Source organism: Diceros bicornis, chromosome 29 (genome assembly GCF_020826845.1).
Source record: "Diceros bicornis minor isolate mBicDic1 chromosome 29, mDicBic1.mat.cur, whole genome shotgun sequence".
Lineage (NCBI taxonomy): Eukaryota > Metazoa > Chordata > Mammalia > Perissodactyla > Rhinocerotidae > Diceros > Diceros bicornis.
In genome coordinates, this window is record NC_080768.1 from 39,339,323 (window position 1) to 39,356,849 (window position 17,527).

The following is a 17,527-nucleotide window of genomic DNA, read 5'->3' on the forward strand; positions in this document are numbered from 1 at the left end:
GTTAAAAGTCTAGGAAGCGGTGTCAAGTTCACCCCAGGAGGGCTGGGGTGAGGAAATCCCCGTCTCCCCTGTCCCAGAAAGCGCTCAGGTTGAAGTCATTTGTCTAAAGGGGACTCGGGCATATTAGGGCTCAGCTTAGGACTGCTCTTTTATCTCAGGGAGCACAGCCTGACCAACTTCGACAGGAGTTGTCTAGAAGCCGCACACCCTCCCGGGATCACCTGGGCGGGGGTCGCCGGGCGCGGCCGGCTGGCGCGGGCACGGGGCGTCGCCTGACCCCCCACCTTCCCCCCCTCCCCCCGCGGCCCCTTTAAGGGCCGGCCGGCCCACGTGCCTCTTGACGTCAGAGCAGGAAGTGTTTGAGGAAGTCGCGCTCCGCTGGCAGGTTTAAGATTCCCGCATTTTAATGTCTTCGGGGTGGTGCCCGAGACCCCAGTGGTGCCGCCCAGCCCCTGCCTCCCCCGCCCCGGGCAGCCGCTCCCCCGCCCCGCGGCCCCGCCGACAGGTGAGTCCCTCGGGCGGCGCGGTCCTGGTGCCACCTGCAGACCCCGCGTCGCCTCTGCCTCGGCGGGCTCGCACCTCCCTCCTCACTTGAGGCTCCTGAAGAAACTTGTGTGGAGTTTGAAAGTCGGGGGGGGGTGGGGTTCCGGGCGTGGAAGCGATCCTCTCGTCGGGTTGGAGTCGGGGGCCCGGGACAGCCCTGGCCAGGTGGTTCCAGGGGGCGGCTTCGAGGTGGGTGGCTTTGGGAGAGAGCCCTGATTCACTGGGACTGTGTGAAGACACGTGACCGCGGGGACGCTCACGGCTCTCCCTGCACCTCGGGCGGCGTGCCGCGGGGCTCGCGCCGCTGGCTGGAGTCCAGGCTGGGCTCCCCCGCCGAGGTCCTGGGCTGTGGGCCGTCATCTCCTTTGGGTGGCTTTCCTCCCTCCGTGCTTCCACAGCCGCTGAGGTGGGGGTGGAGGACGATGAGCAAGACAAAAGTTTGCCCCCAAAACCAAAAACCCAAACAGAGAAACTGGTTTATTTACAAAACGAAAATCAGCTCAGGTTCTTCTCTCACATTGAAGGGCAGTGGTCTCTCTCACCTTCCCCGTCCCTGTCTCCCAGAGTTGCATTTTGTCTCAACCTTAACCTTTTGTCCCCACCCCGAATTGCTTACAGAGTTAGCACCGCATCAGTATGAGCTGGTCACCCTCCCTGCCAACCCAGACATGTGGGGCCTGGGAAATGAAAGAGCGGCTTGGGACAGGGGGATTTGGAAACGTCATCCGATGGCACAATCAGGTAGGGGCTCTGTGCAGCTGGGAAGGGCCAGGGTCGGCAGGGTTTGGGGGTGGGGAACACAGGCCCCCTCTCGCTGCCTCTACCCCACGTGGTGCTGGATGGGTCAATGGGGCTCACCTTTGGCCATGGGCTTCTTGGGAAGGAGTGAGAGAGGGAGACTGGGAAGAGGGCTTCAGGGCTGCTAAGCTGGCTCTGGGTTAGTGGTCTCTGCGCTTTATTGACTATGCCACCTAAATAAATAGTAAAAAAATTTAAGCTTTCAGCCTCAATTATATATATTTTAAGTTATATATCTGTCCTAATATTAGACTATCATGTGCTAATCTATTGTGTACTAATCTATTACATGCTATAAAGTTTGGTATGCTACACTTCAGCGGCCCTGGATCGGTTCCCAGGCACGGACCTACACTGCTGGTCAGTGGCCATGCTGTGGCAGCGGCCCACATACAAAATAGAGGAAGATTTGCAACAGATGTTAGCTCAGGGTGCATCTTCCTCACGCAAAAAGAGGAGCATTGGCGACGGATGTTAGCTCAGGGCCAAACTTCCTCAGCAAAAACAAAACAAAACAAAACAAAAAACACAAAAATAAAAATTTAAAGGATGAGAATAATAAAATTTTTTAACTGTTTTAAAAATTAATTTTAAAAATATTTTAAATATTTACCAATTATAATGTCTTCCCAGTATTGTTTACAATACTTCACAGCACAAAATATTCTGATCTACGTGAAAGTGAGAATTATCGTTAAGGATTGTGGATGAAAATCTGTATTTCAAATAATTTTTATAATTTTGAATTATTTGGACCAATTTCTTTTTAGATCTGGTTAGTTCCTCGTTGTTTTTATTCCTTATGTGTCTGACATGAGTTTCTCACACTAGAAGTGTCACTTCTTCCATATTCCTGTTTGTGCAGGTGTTACACGTACTGAAACTCTCTGCAGGAAATCTCTTTAAGCCACTCATCCATTTTATGAGTGTTCTTTTATTAAAATTGCATAATACAATCCGTAGCTCTACCTCAGTGGGGCACATGTAATCCGCATCGCGTCCCCATAGGCCCCTGTCCACCCCCTGCCAGTGGAACGCCCATTTTCCTCAGGATACCTCGAGTACCAGAACTGGCACATGACCTTCTGACGAATGATATGAGGAGGGTGCCATACAGTTAGTATCAGAAAAGCTTAATTTCTTTTTATTTTCTTGGATCCCAGTCTTGGGTAACCCCTGGGGTGCATACACCCAATTTGGAGACCACTGCTCTGGGGAACCCTCACTCACCAAATACGTAATAGTAGCTTCCTGACCCAAACTTCAGACCCACTGAAGTCCTTGAAGGAAGGTGCCTGCTTTTTAACCAAGGGCGGCTGAGCACCTTTTGGACTGAAGGGATGGCAGATCACACGCTGCTTCCCAGGAGCCTGGCTGCAGCAATCGCGGAGGGTCATTGAGGCTACTGATCAGCCATGTTGAGGGTCATTCCAGTCAGCCATCCATCCACCGTCATCATTTAGTGGGAAGACATTCTAGGCCCTGCCTTGAGTGCTGCCAGCTCTGAGCAGATCGAATGACCCCTAGAGAAATAGGGAGCCAGAGCTGGAGGGCAGAGTACAGTTCTGCAGGCGGTAATTCTCACACCCAAATGGGAAGCTAGGCTTCCAGCAAACCCCGTGGCTGAGGGGGCCTAAGAAACAAAACTGGCTCAAACTTGTTCTAGTCAGAGTATAGTTGGGAGCCTAGCATTTTAACAGAGCAGCCAGATCATTCTACAGCCCTACATATACCTGGGCTGGACTGTTTCTGAATAGGCCAGGGTTTTTAGAGTCTTGACTATAGCAGATATCTTGCTGCAGCCGCGCTAGAGACGTCTCGGTTTCCTTTGAAAAGAGTTCTGTCCGAATGCGCCACGTATCTGTCATCTTTAAGTCAAAATGACCTCCATTTGCTCTCTGGGCTTGGAAAGCTGTTGTCAGATGAAATGTGTTTCTGGCTTTATAGATATGAGCCTGAGAGAGAGAGAGAGAGAGTGTGTGTGTGTATGTATGTATTAGTCTTCTAAATTACTACTTTCAAGTTCCTTCCTCTATTCAAAAACTTTCATTTGTTCTTTATTTTTAAAAAGCCAAAAGCCAAATTCCTCATTCTGCCACTTGAGGCCCCTCCACAGCCTGGCCTCACCCTGTCTTTCTTTTTTTTTTTTTAATTTTATTTATTTATTTTTTCCCCCAAAGCCCCAGTAGATAGTTGTATGTCATAGTTGCACAGCCTTCTAGTTGCTGTATGTGGGACGCGGCCTCAGCATGGCCGGAGAAGCAGTGCGTCGGTGCGCGCCCAGGATCCGAACCCGGGCCGCCAGCAGCGGAGCGCGTGCGCTTAACCGCCAAGCCACGGGGCCGGCCCATCACCCTGTCTTTCTAGCATTACCTTCCCTTGTTGGCTCCCAACAGGTTGGTCGGTTGAGCCCTCTCTGGGACAAGCCTCTGTCTCCTGAACAGCTTTATGTAAATTCTGCCCGTTCCTCCAGGAGCGGCTGTAGACCACCTCCTCTGTAAACCCGTCATGGACTCCTTCATTCCGTGGGCATTAGTCTTCCATTGAATTCCTTCAGCTCCCCTCGTTTGCCGTGCCTCATGTACTGCCTTTTTGTGTGTGGGTAGGAGTGTATCTTGTCAAGGCTCTAAGTTCCTGGTCAGCCAGGGCTGTCTGGCTTGGGGTTTCTTTCAATTTTCCCATAGCAACTATCTTTATGTGATACATGTGTTAGGTGCACAAAATCATTTATCAAAATGATTTTGATAAAGACCTTTTTGGAAACGAAAAAGCCATTAATCAGTAATTACACCTGTAGACTCCCAACCATGCTGAGTGGGACATGAGAGAGGGGCCCAGTGCAGTGAGACCCTATACCGGGGGCAGCATCAGTCGGGGGTCAGGGAAGGCTTCCCCAAGGAGGTGGCTCTTGAGCAGAGACCTGAGGGATTGGTAGAAGTTAGCCGTGCAGAGAAGGTGGGAAGAGAGTTCCAGGCGGAGGGGCAGCCTGTTCAGAGCCCCGTGTGGGGGGATGAAAGGCCAGGGGGAGCCGGGTGCAAGGGAGGTGGGAGTGTAGAAGGCAAGAGTCAGACCCTGCTGAGGAGGTTTTGTTTTCATCCAAAGAGCAACGGGAAGCTGTTGAAGGGAGGTCCACTCTGACTGTGGGGACAGATTGGAAGGGGCCCAGGCAGTGGTGTGCTGGGAAATCAGCTCTCGGAAAAAACGCCCTGTTGGGTAATGTTTACCAGTTTCCACAGGTAACTACTCCCATCATGGCTCATTTCAAGCCACTGACAGTTTCACAACCAGTTCTCACCGAATTCCTGAATATTTAAGTCAGCTCTCAGAGGCTGGTACTAGGACACCACGACTGCCCTGTCATCAGAGGAGACCGATTATGAGGCTTTTGGGGTAGTCCAGGTGAGAGATTGGACAGGCTGATGGTGGTGCAGATGGAGAGAGTGGGCAGATGTAAGAGCTGTTTTAGGGGTAAAACTGATAGGCCTTAGTGGTGGAACAGAAAGTGGAGGGGCTGAGGGAGAGGCAGGAGTCGAGTGCTCACAGATGCCGAGTGCACGCTTGCTGAGCCTGGCTCCGTCCAGGCAGCTCTCCAGCATCCTCTTGGGGTGTTCCTCTGTTGGAGAAATCCCTAGGGCTGCTTGGGGTGCTTAGGGGAGGTTCTTTAATTGACGTTCAGGATCAGAACATGAGCAGTGTGTCCTCTGATGGATACCCGTCTGTTCAAAGCCTCTGAAGAAGGCAGCTGGGATGGGGTGGTCAGCACACTGACCCTAAAAGGAAGTAATGTCTTTACTCCCATTTTATAGCTGAAGAAACTGAAGCTCAGAGAGGTTAACCCCAAGATGCTAAGCTAGTAAGTGAGGGAGCTGGAATCTGAACCTACATCTATCCGCATCCCAACCTCAACCTCACGCTTTCTCCACTGTGGCTTGTGACTTCTCCATTGTGTGGAATCCAAGGTTAGGGTTGCCCCTAGAACATTCTCAGGACTCCGCAGTCTGTCTAAACTATTTTGAAGCACTAAGGGGAAAACTTTCCTTTGGAGGACAAATATATAAGTCTTCCTTGTTAAACAAGAACTCCAAAATAAATATTTCCCAGTGAAGAAGGGCAGGGTAACAAATGACCCACCCGTTTCCTGAGTTTTTTGGTTCTCTTAGCAAGCATGGGCCTTGACCATCCTTGCTATGTTGGCACTCCCTTAAATCTTCAGCCCAAGGATCAGTCGAGTCTAGATAGGTTGGTATTTTCAATAAGGTCTTTGTTAAATACAAAGGAAGAAGAAAAGGAGATGACCTGAGTGACCTCAGCCTGCAGCACCTTTTGGGACTAATGGGGAAAAAACACATAGCTCTCAATCACACGGACCTGGGTTCAAATTCTGGCTGTTATTGCCAGCTTCGTGGCTTTGGGCCACAACCTGCCACGTGGATTTGGAGGATGCTAAGATATTGATCCCCTTGGTTCTAAGCATGCCTGGGCTGGACATGGGGCGGCTGCTCTCTGGAAGCATCTGGAAGCATCCCAGGTGCCTTGCAAATATCATATTCTCTGTGCACTTTGATGTGAAAGAGGCTGGAAAGTGCTGCCTTGGATCCTAAAGGATACGTGTGAGGATGAAATGAGGTGATGTAAGCACTGGCTGTTACAAAGATGGAAAAGGTAAGGTATTGTTAATTATCCCTTCTAGGAAGTAGTACTGACTTTACTTGTACCCTCACTGGACAGGAATAAGTTCACTTCAGCTTATCTGTGTGTTTTGAAGTCTTAAAGACTTTAGTCAGTCAGTTCACTGAGAATTTATTGAGTGCTGGCCTAAGCTCCATCAGGGATCCATCAGGGAAGAAGAGATGATGTGTCCTTAATGTGCCTGTGCTCTAATCAAGGAGGTAAAAGGGAGACTTAGGAACATATCAAATAAGTCTAAATATAAGCACTAAATTGTGTGGCCATAATGATGGCTACTATTTATCAAGAGTGTCCTGTGCCGCTTGTGCTGGGTGCTCTATCCATATTGTCTCCTGAATGCTCAGAGGTGGTAGAAGGCTTCTTGAGGAAATGGAACTTAATCAGAATCTTGAAAGCAGGAAGACTGTAGGTAGTCAGGAGAAGAGAAGGCAATTCAAATGTATAGAGCAGCATCTACCTAGAGCCAGAGAAAGGAAATGATACTACTGTAATTTACTCAAGGCTCACTCTGTATCAGACACTCCATCTCGTTTAAACTGACAGCACTGGGAGGGGTAGAGTCATCTCCATCTTATGGCTAATGACCCAGAAGCTAAGGAATGGGCCCAGTGTCACACATTTACCAAGTGAAGGATGAGGGAGTTACACTGGGACCTACTTCGCCCCTGAGCCCCTGTGGGTGAGTTTGGAGGCCACTGTGTCCGTTGAGTGTGTCCGTTGAGGGAGTGCCTTGAGGTCAGAGCCCTCTCAGCATAGACTGGTCAACGCTGTTGAGTCAGGGGCAAAGCTACAGCCAGACCCTGGATCTTTTGACTCTCAGGCCTGGGTTCTGTCCCTAGGATCTCTTTGGGCCCAGCTTTGCCACTCCTTTCTGAAACATTCATCTTGGAGGGCAGGGCCTGAGAAGGAAGGAGGAGGTTATTATCAGTTGCCCCCTTATACCACAAGGGCCTGGTGGGTGGTTGCCGTGATAACAAGAGCCAGCTTTCTGAGCTAAGGCTTTGAATGTACCTCTTGCCTTCCTGTGAGTTTCCCTTAGTAGTTAAAAGAAGGCTGACTTTGGGAATCTGGGCCAGCTTCTTCATAGACTGGCCTTCCAGCTCACTTCTGCTGTAGCACCTGTTGGTAGCTCTTAGCAGTCTGAAGATGTGTCTCCCACCCCCCTCTACACTTTATAATACACTCACATTTATACACAGGTTTTGTGTTTTCGCCTACAAAAGGCAAAGAACCGCAGAGACTCTAAGGACCTTCATAATCAACTGCATTCAGTGTAGATGATACTGTTGGCCCCTTTCTCCATTTTCTCAAAATACAAACCAATTTTAAGTTTTGTCCCACAAAAGGAGTCCACTTACTAGAACTTGGGTATTGAGATAGTTCTGGCCAAGTGTAGGTTTCCACAGAACTGAGCTGAGACTCTAGGAGGTTCCAGGCCAAATAAAGAAAGGCATCCACTGCTCTTTGAGTTTCATTGCTGGTGAAGAACAAACTCCCCAGGGTTTCAAAACCATATTCGTTGTCTGTTTCTGTACTGTTTAATTGAATTTTGCTTTCTAGAGCAGGTATGTTTTTAGCAATAGAAAGTCATTGTTTGGGTTTCTTTTTCAAATGAAACATTACTCGTGGAAAAACTGGCATGTTTTAGAATACTTCCTAGAGGGCCACTGTGTAAGAAAGTTTGTGTGTCTGTATCTGTAAGACATTTCCAGGCCTAGGAAGTTAGGATTTCCCCTGCAACCGTAGGACTGAGCTGAGTTCTCCACAAATAGAAAGTCAGCTTTGGTCTCTGCCCACTTATTCCACGACATGTTCAGTGCTGCTATTGCTAAGCTCCCTCTTTAGTCTGAGTTTGGATACTGAAGCCAATATCAAATCTTCAGTCTTTAATCTTCAATATCAAAATTTATTCCTGGATTCTGGGTTGGGCCACGTGACAGATATGTGTTAGGTCCAATGTTTGTTTTAAGCAAAAGACTACGATTGTCCACCATTATCCAGTGTATAGGCAGACCTAAAATATTTTCTAAGTCACTTAGTAAATCTACCTTTTGAGTTTGATTTATCTGTCATTTTAGGAAGGAAGCATACTGTTTGTGGTGGGCACAGTAATGGGAACTCCTGAAGATGTCTATATCCTAATCCTCTGAACCTGTGAATATGTTAGGTTACATGGCAAAGGGGAATTAAGGTTGTAGATGAAATTAAGGTTGCTAATCAGCTGACCTTAGATGGGATGATTATCCTGGATTTTCTGGGTGGGCCCAGTGTAATCACAAGGGTCCTTAAAAGTGGAAGAGGGGTGCTGGTCCGGTGACGCAAGCGGTTAAGTGCACGCGCTCCACTGTAGCGGCCCGGGGTTCGCCGGTTCAGATCCCGGGCACGCACCAATGCACAGCTTGTTAAGCCATGCTGTGGCGGCGTCCCATATAAAGTAGAGGAAGATGGGCACGGATGTTAGCCCAGGGCCAGTCTTCCTCAGCTAAAAAGAGGAGGATTGGCTTCGGATGTTAGCTCAGGGCTGGTCTTCCTCACAAAAAAAAAGTGGAAGAGGGAGGCAGGAGAATCAATGTCAGAGTGATACAATGTGACAAAGACTCAACTGTCATTGCTGCCTTTGAGGATGGTGGAAGGGGCCATGAGCCAAGGAATTCGAGCAGCCTCTAAAAAGCTGGAAAAGGGCGAGGAAGCGTATTCTCTCTTAGAGCCTCAGGAAGGAACACAGCCCTGCCGATATCTTGATTTTAGCCCAGTGAGACCTGTGGCAGACTTCTGGTCTCCAGAACTGTGAGGAAATAAATTTGTGTTGTTTTAAGCCACTAAGTTTGTGGCAATTTGTTATAGCAGCAATAGAAAACTAACACACTATCCTGTGTATTGAAGTTAAAATAGGTGCAGATTTTTAAATATCTTGGTTTAAACTCTCAGAGTCATTCTGAGGTAACAAACCATGAGTTGCAATATCCTCTACTAAACTGTTGCTTATGACACTGTCCATCAAAACACTGCATGCTGAGTGTATGCTCTCAACAGTGTTACCTCATTTTACAGCGTGGCCCATCAGTCTTCTCTCATTTGTAGAGTTCTGCGTTTCACAGTCTGAGTTTCTGTGGAGATCCCACCTAACTGGAAACAAAACATCTATAAGGGCACATTGGAGCCGCTATTGGTGAAGTTACCATAACACTGGGCAAAAATGTTTGAGTCTGAACGCTAATGGGAAGTGAAACTTGAAACCAAATTCAAATCAGTTTGAGAACAGACAGAGGAATTGGGAAGTTCATGATGTAGAGGGTATAAGATTTTGTGAGATGTAACATAGTCTCCTTGTACATTAATTAAAGAACAGTGGTATTCTTTTGACACGTTCTCTAACTCTTGAAATGTGTTAGATGGACTTCTACCCAAGGTCACTGGTACAACTGTACTAAATGGGTCAATAGTAACAGGATTTACAGTTTTTGAAAGAGATCAGCTTTTCTTCAGAGAGTGCCTCAGAATCTAGGCCAAAGATAGGGTTCTAATAGCAAAGTAGGTGAAGGATACTTACCACAGAACCTGGTTATCAACCCCTACTACTACCACGGGCTGCATCAAGAGTGTTGTCACAAAAGGAGGCATGTGGCTACAGCATGAGTGAGCTGTGGAGACATTATACTGAGTGAAAGAAGCCATCACAAAAGACTACATATTGTATGATTCCATTTATATGAAATGTCCAGAACAGGTAAATCTGTAGAGACAGACAGTAGATTGGTAGTTGCCTAGTGCTGAAGAGGTTGGGGGAAATGCGGAGTGACTGCTAAGGGGTATGGGCTTTCTTTCGGGGATGGTGAACGTGTTCTAAAATTGATTGTGGTTTTGCTTGCACTATGCATATACCCAAAACCATTGAATTATGTACTTGAAATGAATAAGTTGTATGGTATGTGAATTATATCTTAATAGAGCTGTTAAAAAAAAAAAAAAGTAGATGTGTGAGGTAACTATATGATGGAGAGCTTGCCCACAGCAATATTGGGATTTGAGAGAAGCAACTTGTGAGAGTGTCTGAGAGATGTTGTAAGTAACTGTGTTCTGGCATTGGAGCTGTAAGGGTCAGAAGATGCTTCCACCTTATTTCTGAAGGTTATAGTTGAAAGTCAGTTTTAGGGATTGGTTTGTTGATCAGTGTTCAGTAGTCTTATTAAACAACTTCTGCTCGTGTTAGGAGACTTCCATTTTTCCTTTTCGTACTGGGTGGGTCCTTGTTCCTGCAGGGATCATGGCTAGTTTGGCAAATGTGTGGCAGCCACGCGGTTCTGCTGCCGCCGGAACAGCCACGTGCACTCTGGGAGGTCTTGCCACAATCCTCCCTGTCTTTTTTAAGTCCCGTTCTGTTCCATAGGAATTGCTACACTTACAAAACTTATGATTCTTTTCAGTGTGCATTTTCATGAACCGAGAAAACAGTCTGACAGGGCCTCTAGGACGTCGTTCCGTTGGACGACAGTAGAGTTCTGGTGCCGTTCTGAAGTCTTTTCTTACTGGATGACCGTACCAGCCTGCAGGGCACAGCCCTTCCCCGGGTGCGTGTTGAGCGGGGTCTGTTGGGGAGGTTCTTGCTGCAGGTGCACAGAGAACACAGGATGTTGAGATAGGCAGCTTGCTCACTGATGGCAGACCAGCTCCCAGGCTGCCACCACAGCCATGGCCAGGGGCAGCTGCTGTCCCTCAGTTGTCCCGGAGGCCCCCATGGGCCCGAGCAGGTGGCAGCGGCATAGTGGTGACCCCCTTGTGGTGGCCAGAACACCCGAGGCCAGAGCTGCTGTCCCTGCTGTCACCAACGCTGCAGCCTCAGGGCCTCCCCTTTTGGTCTGTCCCCCAGGGCTCTTTGATGCTGCCTAGAGCACCAAGGAAAAGGGAAGAGTTGATCCTCAGGACCCAGTCAGTCATCCAATTATTCACAAAAATTTTATTGATTGCCTTCTCTTCCCTTCATGAAACCTCATTTGAGGGCATTGTGCTAGTTACTGGAGTAGAGGTTAAAGTGCATGAGGATGGACAAGCCTATAACTTAACAAAGAAAAGAGAAAATATCCCTATGACCCTGCAGAAAATAAGAAAAATGTGCAAAGAAGGACTTACCTGTTTGGAGAGAAGAGCAAGAGCCCCGGCGGTGGAAGCCTGTAGTGCCAGTGCACTACACAGCACGAGCACAGACTGGAAAAGCACAGGGCTGGGCCGGTGGTCTAATCTAGCTGCCAGGTCAGGCACCTGGGGTGGAGTCCTGGGAGGTGGCTGGAGGGGCCGGTTGGAGCTAAGCTTAGGAGGATTTTACATGCCAGGAGTACTTTCGTGACATGGGTCTGCCCCCAGGAGTGCTGTTGAACACCTGCCAAGGGCTGGACATGGCTAGGGGTCAGCTTCCTGACAGCCCTGAAAGCTGGGCATCAGTATTCCCATATTACAGATGAGGAAACTGAGTCAGACCAAGGGGTCTGCCCAAGGTCTAATAAATGGCCGAGTTGGAATCTCAGTCAGCCTGTGTTCCATCTACTATACTAGGCTTGCATTCTTTCTGTCCAGAGAGAGAAACATGAAGCATGAAGACAATGTGGCATTGACTATTAGGTTGAACCATATGGAAGTGCCATTTGTGTAGGTCAGAATGGTCAATATCGGCAATGTCACGTGGTTCAACCTAGTGTGACAGCAGTCGGGGTTCGGAGGAATGGGAAATCTCTTGGGCAGGAATGGGCAGCAGAGGTTTTGTGGAGGAGGTGGGAACTGAGCAAGGTCTTGATGTACACTCTGGATGGATAGAAATAAGGAGGGAGAAGGGCAGGGTGAGAGGTGGGGATGGTGGAGACCTACCTGCTGGGCTGGCAGGTGACTTGGGGACATCTATCAGTGGATACATATGTCGGCCTTGGGAGCGTGGAGGTAATTGCAATCCATGCTTTGGACCCCAGGGAGACAATTTGGGATTTGACCTGTGGCTGGCTTTCTCTGTGTGTTTGGTTGTTGGTTCTGCTCATCCTCCCCACGTGTGCTTTTTCTGTAGGAAACGGGGGAGCAGATCGCCATCAAGCAGTGCCGGCAGGAGCTCAGTCCCCGAAATCGAGAGCGGTGGTGCCTGGAGATCCAGATCATGAGAAGGTGAGGGCCTGATGCACTGAGCCGCTGCCGCTGGGGGTGCTGAAGGGACTGCAGGGGCCAAGGGGCCGTGGGATGTTGAAATGAAGCCAGCTGAGCTTCGGGATCCGGAGCAACAGCCCCACCTGCTGCGTCTGGAAAAGAGAGTCATAAATCTCAGTCCCTCAATCAGGATGCCAGCCAGTCTGACCAGGTAGATGACGTCTAGAGGAGTGGCAGTTAGTGTCCAACCATTGGCCTTGTCGAGGGCTCTTGGTCAGTTTTATTTGTTATAATAAATAATTTTAAAATAGCTATCACATTGAATTTTCCTGTGTCAGCAAAAATCCTTTTTTCCCCTATACTTCCCATTCCAAGGTGGTATGTGACTCTCCACTGCTGTGAACTATTCCTGATATTTCTTCCTCCAGTGTGGAGACAGGGTCTGTCAGTCCACTCACTGGATGCTGTCCTCCCAGCTCATAAGGCGTTTAGGTAAACTAGCAACATAGTCAGCTTGGAAGACCTCAAACAGGTGCTCCCTCTGCGAACCTTTTAAAAAGGGGAGGCGTCACTGTGTTGGCACACACACACACACACATACGCACACACACCCCCATCCCCACCCCCACTCCCACTTGAATGGCGTGAGATTGGAAGTCCCTCTACTTTCTCTGCTTTACAAAGCAGTTTTGGAGTACAGTGAGGACTTGGTATGGGGCACTCTGAGGAAAGTTAAGTTACACAGGATGCACTCACAGAGTCCTTGGGGTCATGGTGCTGAAAGTAGAGCTGCGTGGATGCTAACTGACTGGGCACGGAGGTGAGTCGCCAGTTCCTGATTTCTGTCTTCCTCTACTTACTCCTGAGGGCCCTTTGCTGGTCCAGGCCTTTGTTGTAGGGCGAGCTTCGCTGAGACATGGGCAGAGGGAGGAATGGGTTTGAGCCAAAGCTCAGGTTCTTCCCTCATTGGTTTCTCCTCCTTCGTAGGCTGAACCACCCCAATGTGGTGGCTGCCCGGGATGTCCCCGAGGGGATGCAGAACTTGGCTCCCAATGACTTGCCCCTGCTGGCCATGGAGTACTGCCAAGGAGGAGATCTCCGAAAGGTGAGGCTTCCCGGGTGGCGGGGCGCACAGCCTGTGGGCAGGGAGCAGCGGGGAGACATTTTACCACTTTCATCATCAGGAAGCTCAGGGAGCCCCGGTGACCTCAGTGGGATTGCTTTCCCTTTGCAAATCCCCTCGTCCCTGCCCAGTGTGGGGTGGTGTGTGCGGAGTGTGAATCAAGAGACTGAATCAGAAACCCTTACAAGAAAGTCAGGAAGAGTCACATTCTGCACAGTGATTACTGAAATGACAAGGAAAAGTCACCAGTATGAGGTGAGGAAAGACTGGACGAGCTCCAAAACAAACTTTTCTTCCCCCGGCATGTCAGGGCCACTTCAGTCTTTCAGTGTCAGCGTCACCGCTCTCCTTGTTAGGAGGGGTTTTCTCCCACGGATGTGGCAGCATTGCACACAGGCACAGAGTGGAACAGGAAGGGAGCTGGCTTAGTAAGCAGGAGACTGGGCTGGGGTTCCAGAGCCACCACTGACTCACCTTCTGGGCTTTGCTTTCCTCCTTCTGACCACATTAACTTCTCTTGACTAGAACGTACACTGCAGAGTGGGTGATGGCAGCCCTCTCGAGTCTCAGGGACAAGTGTGTGTGTCCACCTCCCCAGTGTTCTCTAAAACAGTGTCACGCAACCTGCTTTCACACATTGCCTCGTTCAATTTTCAACAACCCTGTGACATTGGTAAAACAGATATGATTCCCGTGTGAAGGATGGATGTCATGGCCCAAAGAGGTTAGGTGAATTACCAGGCCTCACACAGCTCCCGTGGCTGAGCTTGGGTCACAGCCGTATGAACCCAATTGCAGGCTACTTCTCCATCTGTGAAACTGAATAATACCATATTGTGTGAGGAAAAATAAAAGCTCTGGACAAAGGAATTGTTTTTGTATTGAAAAAGAGGTTGCTCTATTAGTACACGTCTCACTCAGCTCTTCACTCTAGAAGAAGGTCCACGATTTTGGGGAGGGGGTGCAAGATACCCAGACATCTCTTCTATCTTTACGTGGCAGTTTCCTGGACCAGCCATCATGTGCTATTATTATTCTTCTGGCCCCTTCCGCCTTCTTTTTCAAAAGGAAACTTTCCATGAGGGTCAGTCTGCCCGAGTGGCTTTCTCCCGCCGTGGGAGGTGGGCACGACCTGGGAGTGTCACGGCAGGATGTGAACACAGTCATTGGCATGCCCCACAAGCAGGGGACTGATAACTGATGAGAAATGGGGAACCTGACAACGCTTTGACGTTCCTCTTTATTTTCCTAACCTTTGACAAACCTCCATTACTAACAGCAGTCATTTAAGGAGATAAAGCCATGTTATTGTAGTTGAGTAGACAGATGGTCCTTAGAGGGCAGCGTGGGTGGTGGGTGGGATGGCACCAGATTACAGACGGCTCTGAAGCCGGGCAGGGAACTGTAGACTTGATCCTGTAGGCAGCAAAGGGCCAGTCAGCCAAGGAAGAAGAAGAAACAAGTGAGCATGATTGACCTGGCGTGGGGTGCCAGGTGAGCTGTGAGGCGGGAAGCCAGTGCGCCCTCGGGGGCCTCTGTCCGTGCTGCCCAGAACCCTGGCATCTCTGTTCTCCAAGTGAGGTCACCTGTCTTTCCCTCCTCTAAAAGCGCAAAATTGACACCCCTGGGCTTGGAGAGACAAGCGTGGCCAGCACGGGGGCAAATGTAAAAGCCAGAACTGACTGAAAGAGTGAAGTCTGTGGGCCTGGCTCAGGAAACAGGCTCTGGGATGTTCGTGGATATGGATGTTAGTTGATGAGTGAGCCTCAGTTGGGAAGTTCTTTTCTCTGTTGTCTTCATTCGAGGCCAACTTCCAGCAGCATATTGAACCCCTCAATAAGCTGGGAAGGCCAGGAGGGCAAAGAGGTTAAGTGCTTGGGCTCGAGCCTCAGGTGGACATGGTTCATGTTCCGGCTGTGCCCCGGGATGGCTGGGCGAGCAGACACATCGCTGAACCCCTCAGTCTCAGGTTCCTCACTGATGAAGGAGAAATGCCCACAGTACTTACCTCAGTGGCAGTGGGAGAATGAAGTGAGACAGTGCAGGTGAAGCCTCACTGAGCTAATCCATGCAGAGGTTAGCCTGGGACCAGGCAGGTGGTGAGGGCTCATGAAGCATCCCTACTGTTATCACCACCCCACTGGCGAGGCGCCATCGGGGAAGTGGTCTGAGGGTGGTTTTCAGTAGGCCCTGCCCTCTGTGGGACTCTCAGGACAGTGGACCACTGGTGGCTGGGCTTTGACTCTGGCTGTCTCCCTCAGGACTACAGCACAGGTGAGACTTGAAAATCCCATTTTCAAGGTGACTCAGACCTCTCAGCCCAACCAGCGCTGTGAGTGCGTGGGCGCTTCCGGGAGTTCTCAGTACTGCTTCCTCCTTCTCCTCCTCAGGCCAAGTCCTGCCAGTCCTGCTGCCCCGGCTGCCTGTCAGCCCAGGTCCCCAAAGCCCAGGGCCGGGGTTAGCACTCAGATGACTTCCGCTGGTGAGAGACACTTGTGGACTTACTGGTGGTTGGTGACCACTCACTTTGATGCTTCTTTTCACCTTCTTGACAGTACCTGAACCAGTTTGAGAACTGCTGTGGCCTGCGGGAAGGAGCCATCCTCACGTTGCTGAGTGACATTGGTAAATCCCAGCCCTGGAAGTCAGGCCGTGCCCTCCAGGGAGAGTGTGTGGTACCCTTGTGAGTCCTTGCGGAGCACAGAGGGGAGATATTTTGGTCCTCTGGTCTTTACACAGGGCGGGGTTGGTAGGGGACAGATGTGCAGTGGGGAGGTCAACAAGGGGCTAGTCAGGCAGGCACTGAACTCAAATAGATTTCCCTTCCTTCCGGACTAAGTCATGAAGTGAATTATGGTGTATATAGAATAACAGATTTCCTTTCCCATTAAAAAACTCCACTCCCTACTTTCCTGGAATGGCCAGCGATGGACTAGGTTGTTATTTGAATGAGTTTCATCCCTTGGCAACGAGTTTTTCCACTTGCACATTCACAGTTCTTTTTTTTTTTTTTTTTATAATTTTTATTTATTTATTTTTTTCCCCCAAAGCCCCAGTAGATAGTTGTATGTCATAGCTGCACATCCTTCTAGTTGCTGTATGTGGGACGCGGCCTCAGCATGGCCGGAGAAGCAGTGTGTCAGTGCACGCCTGGGATCCGAACCCGGGCCACCAGCATCAGAGCGCGAGCACTTAAATGCTAAGCCACGGGGCCGGCCCACATTCGCAGTTCTTTTGCCAACCACAGGCATAGGAAAAACTGCCCTGGTTTAATCCTTTGTACTCTTAGTGTCCCCAGATGAGGGTATCTGTGGCACTCTCTGAGAAGGCCAGGCTGGCTTCAGGGAGAAGAGTGACCTCAGCCTGCAGGGGTCAGGTGCAATCTCTTAGACCCTGGTGCCCGCTTACGGAGGGAACACAGAGGGGGAACTCCACAAGTCAGCACATGGCTCCTGCCTACGGGAACAGACATCAGAAGTAAGAGAGGGGCTGCCCTGGGCCTCCTTTTTTTCTTTTTTTTTAATCTCCAAGGTTGTTGGTACAAGTTGTTAGTTTGAGATCTAAAGTTTAGAGTTTATCACTGAGTAATTTGCCCCCAGATTTGGAATGATACCATTTTCATCCTTCTCCCACCACAACCTCTTTGAAGCTGTATTTTTTTTCCCTTTTTGTTTGCTCAAACTTTTTTTTCAGAAAAACATCAAACATAGAAAAGTTGAAGAGTAGTACAGTGAAACCCACATAACCCTTCCCCTGGAATCACTGGTTGTGTTACCATTTTGCCACATTTGTAAAGCTGTGTTCTCTAATGTTTGGCCTGGAAGGATGGGGGGCCTCCAGTCTCCACAACACTTGGCCTTGCTGGTGTGGGTCCACCTCTTCCTTCCTCTGTGCGGCTTCTGTTAGAGGGCGGGCGAGAAGCAAGTGAGGGGGGAAAGTCCGACAGTGACATGTATAAGGTTAGGCTCCAAACGGTCTGACACAGAAAATTCCATCTCCCTCGATATCCTCTGTCTTTGTCCTTTGGGTGGGGCTCACAGCGAGTTGGCATTGGGTTTTGTCCCCAGTTTTTTTGAGATATAATTGACATAAAACATATATAAGTTTAAGGTGTACAACATGGTAACATTGCACCAGTTTTTATCTGACTTGTGTGGGTGTCCACCACTGGCCAGACTGATACCTTCATGCATTGGCCCACCTGGGTCTACTGGAGGGGCCTCTCTGTCTCATTCAGAGGTTAGGAATCCCACC

General features: G+C 49.4%; 1 protein-coding gene across 2 annotated transcripts in view; it reads left to right on the forward strand.

The window, feature by feature from the left end:
• The first annotated feature begins 366 nt into the window (after positions 1–366).
• Positions 367–17,527, forward strand: part of IKBKB (inhibitor of nuclear factor kappa B kinase subunit beta) — a 49,938-nt gene continuing 32,777 nt past the window's right edge. For both annotated transcript variants that reach the window (XM_058525299.1, XM_058525300.1), the window contains exons 1-5: positions 367–505; positions 1,162–1,284; positions 12,077–12,171; positions 13,138–13,255; positions 15,829–15,898. In XM_058525299.1, the coding sequence (XP_058381282.1) occupies positions 1,180–1,284; positions 12,077–12,171; positions 13,138–13,255; positions 15,829–15,898 (388 nt within the window). In that variant the 5' untranslated portion in view covers positions 367–505; positions 1,162–1,179. The remainder of the gene's footprint in view (positions 506–1,161; positions 1,285–12,076; positions 12,172–13,137; positions 13,256–15,828; positions 15,899–17,527) is intronic.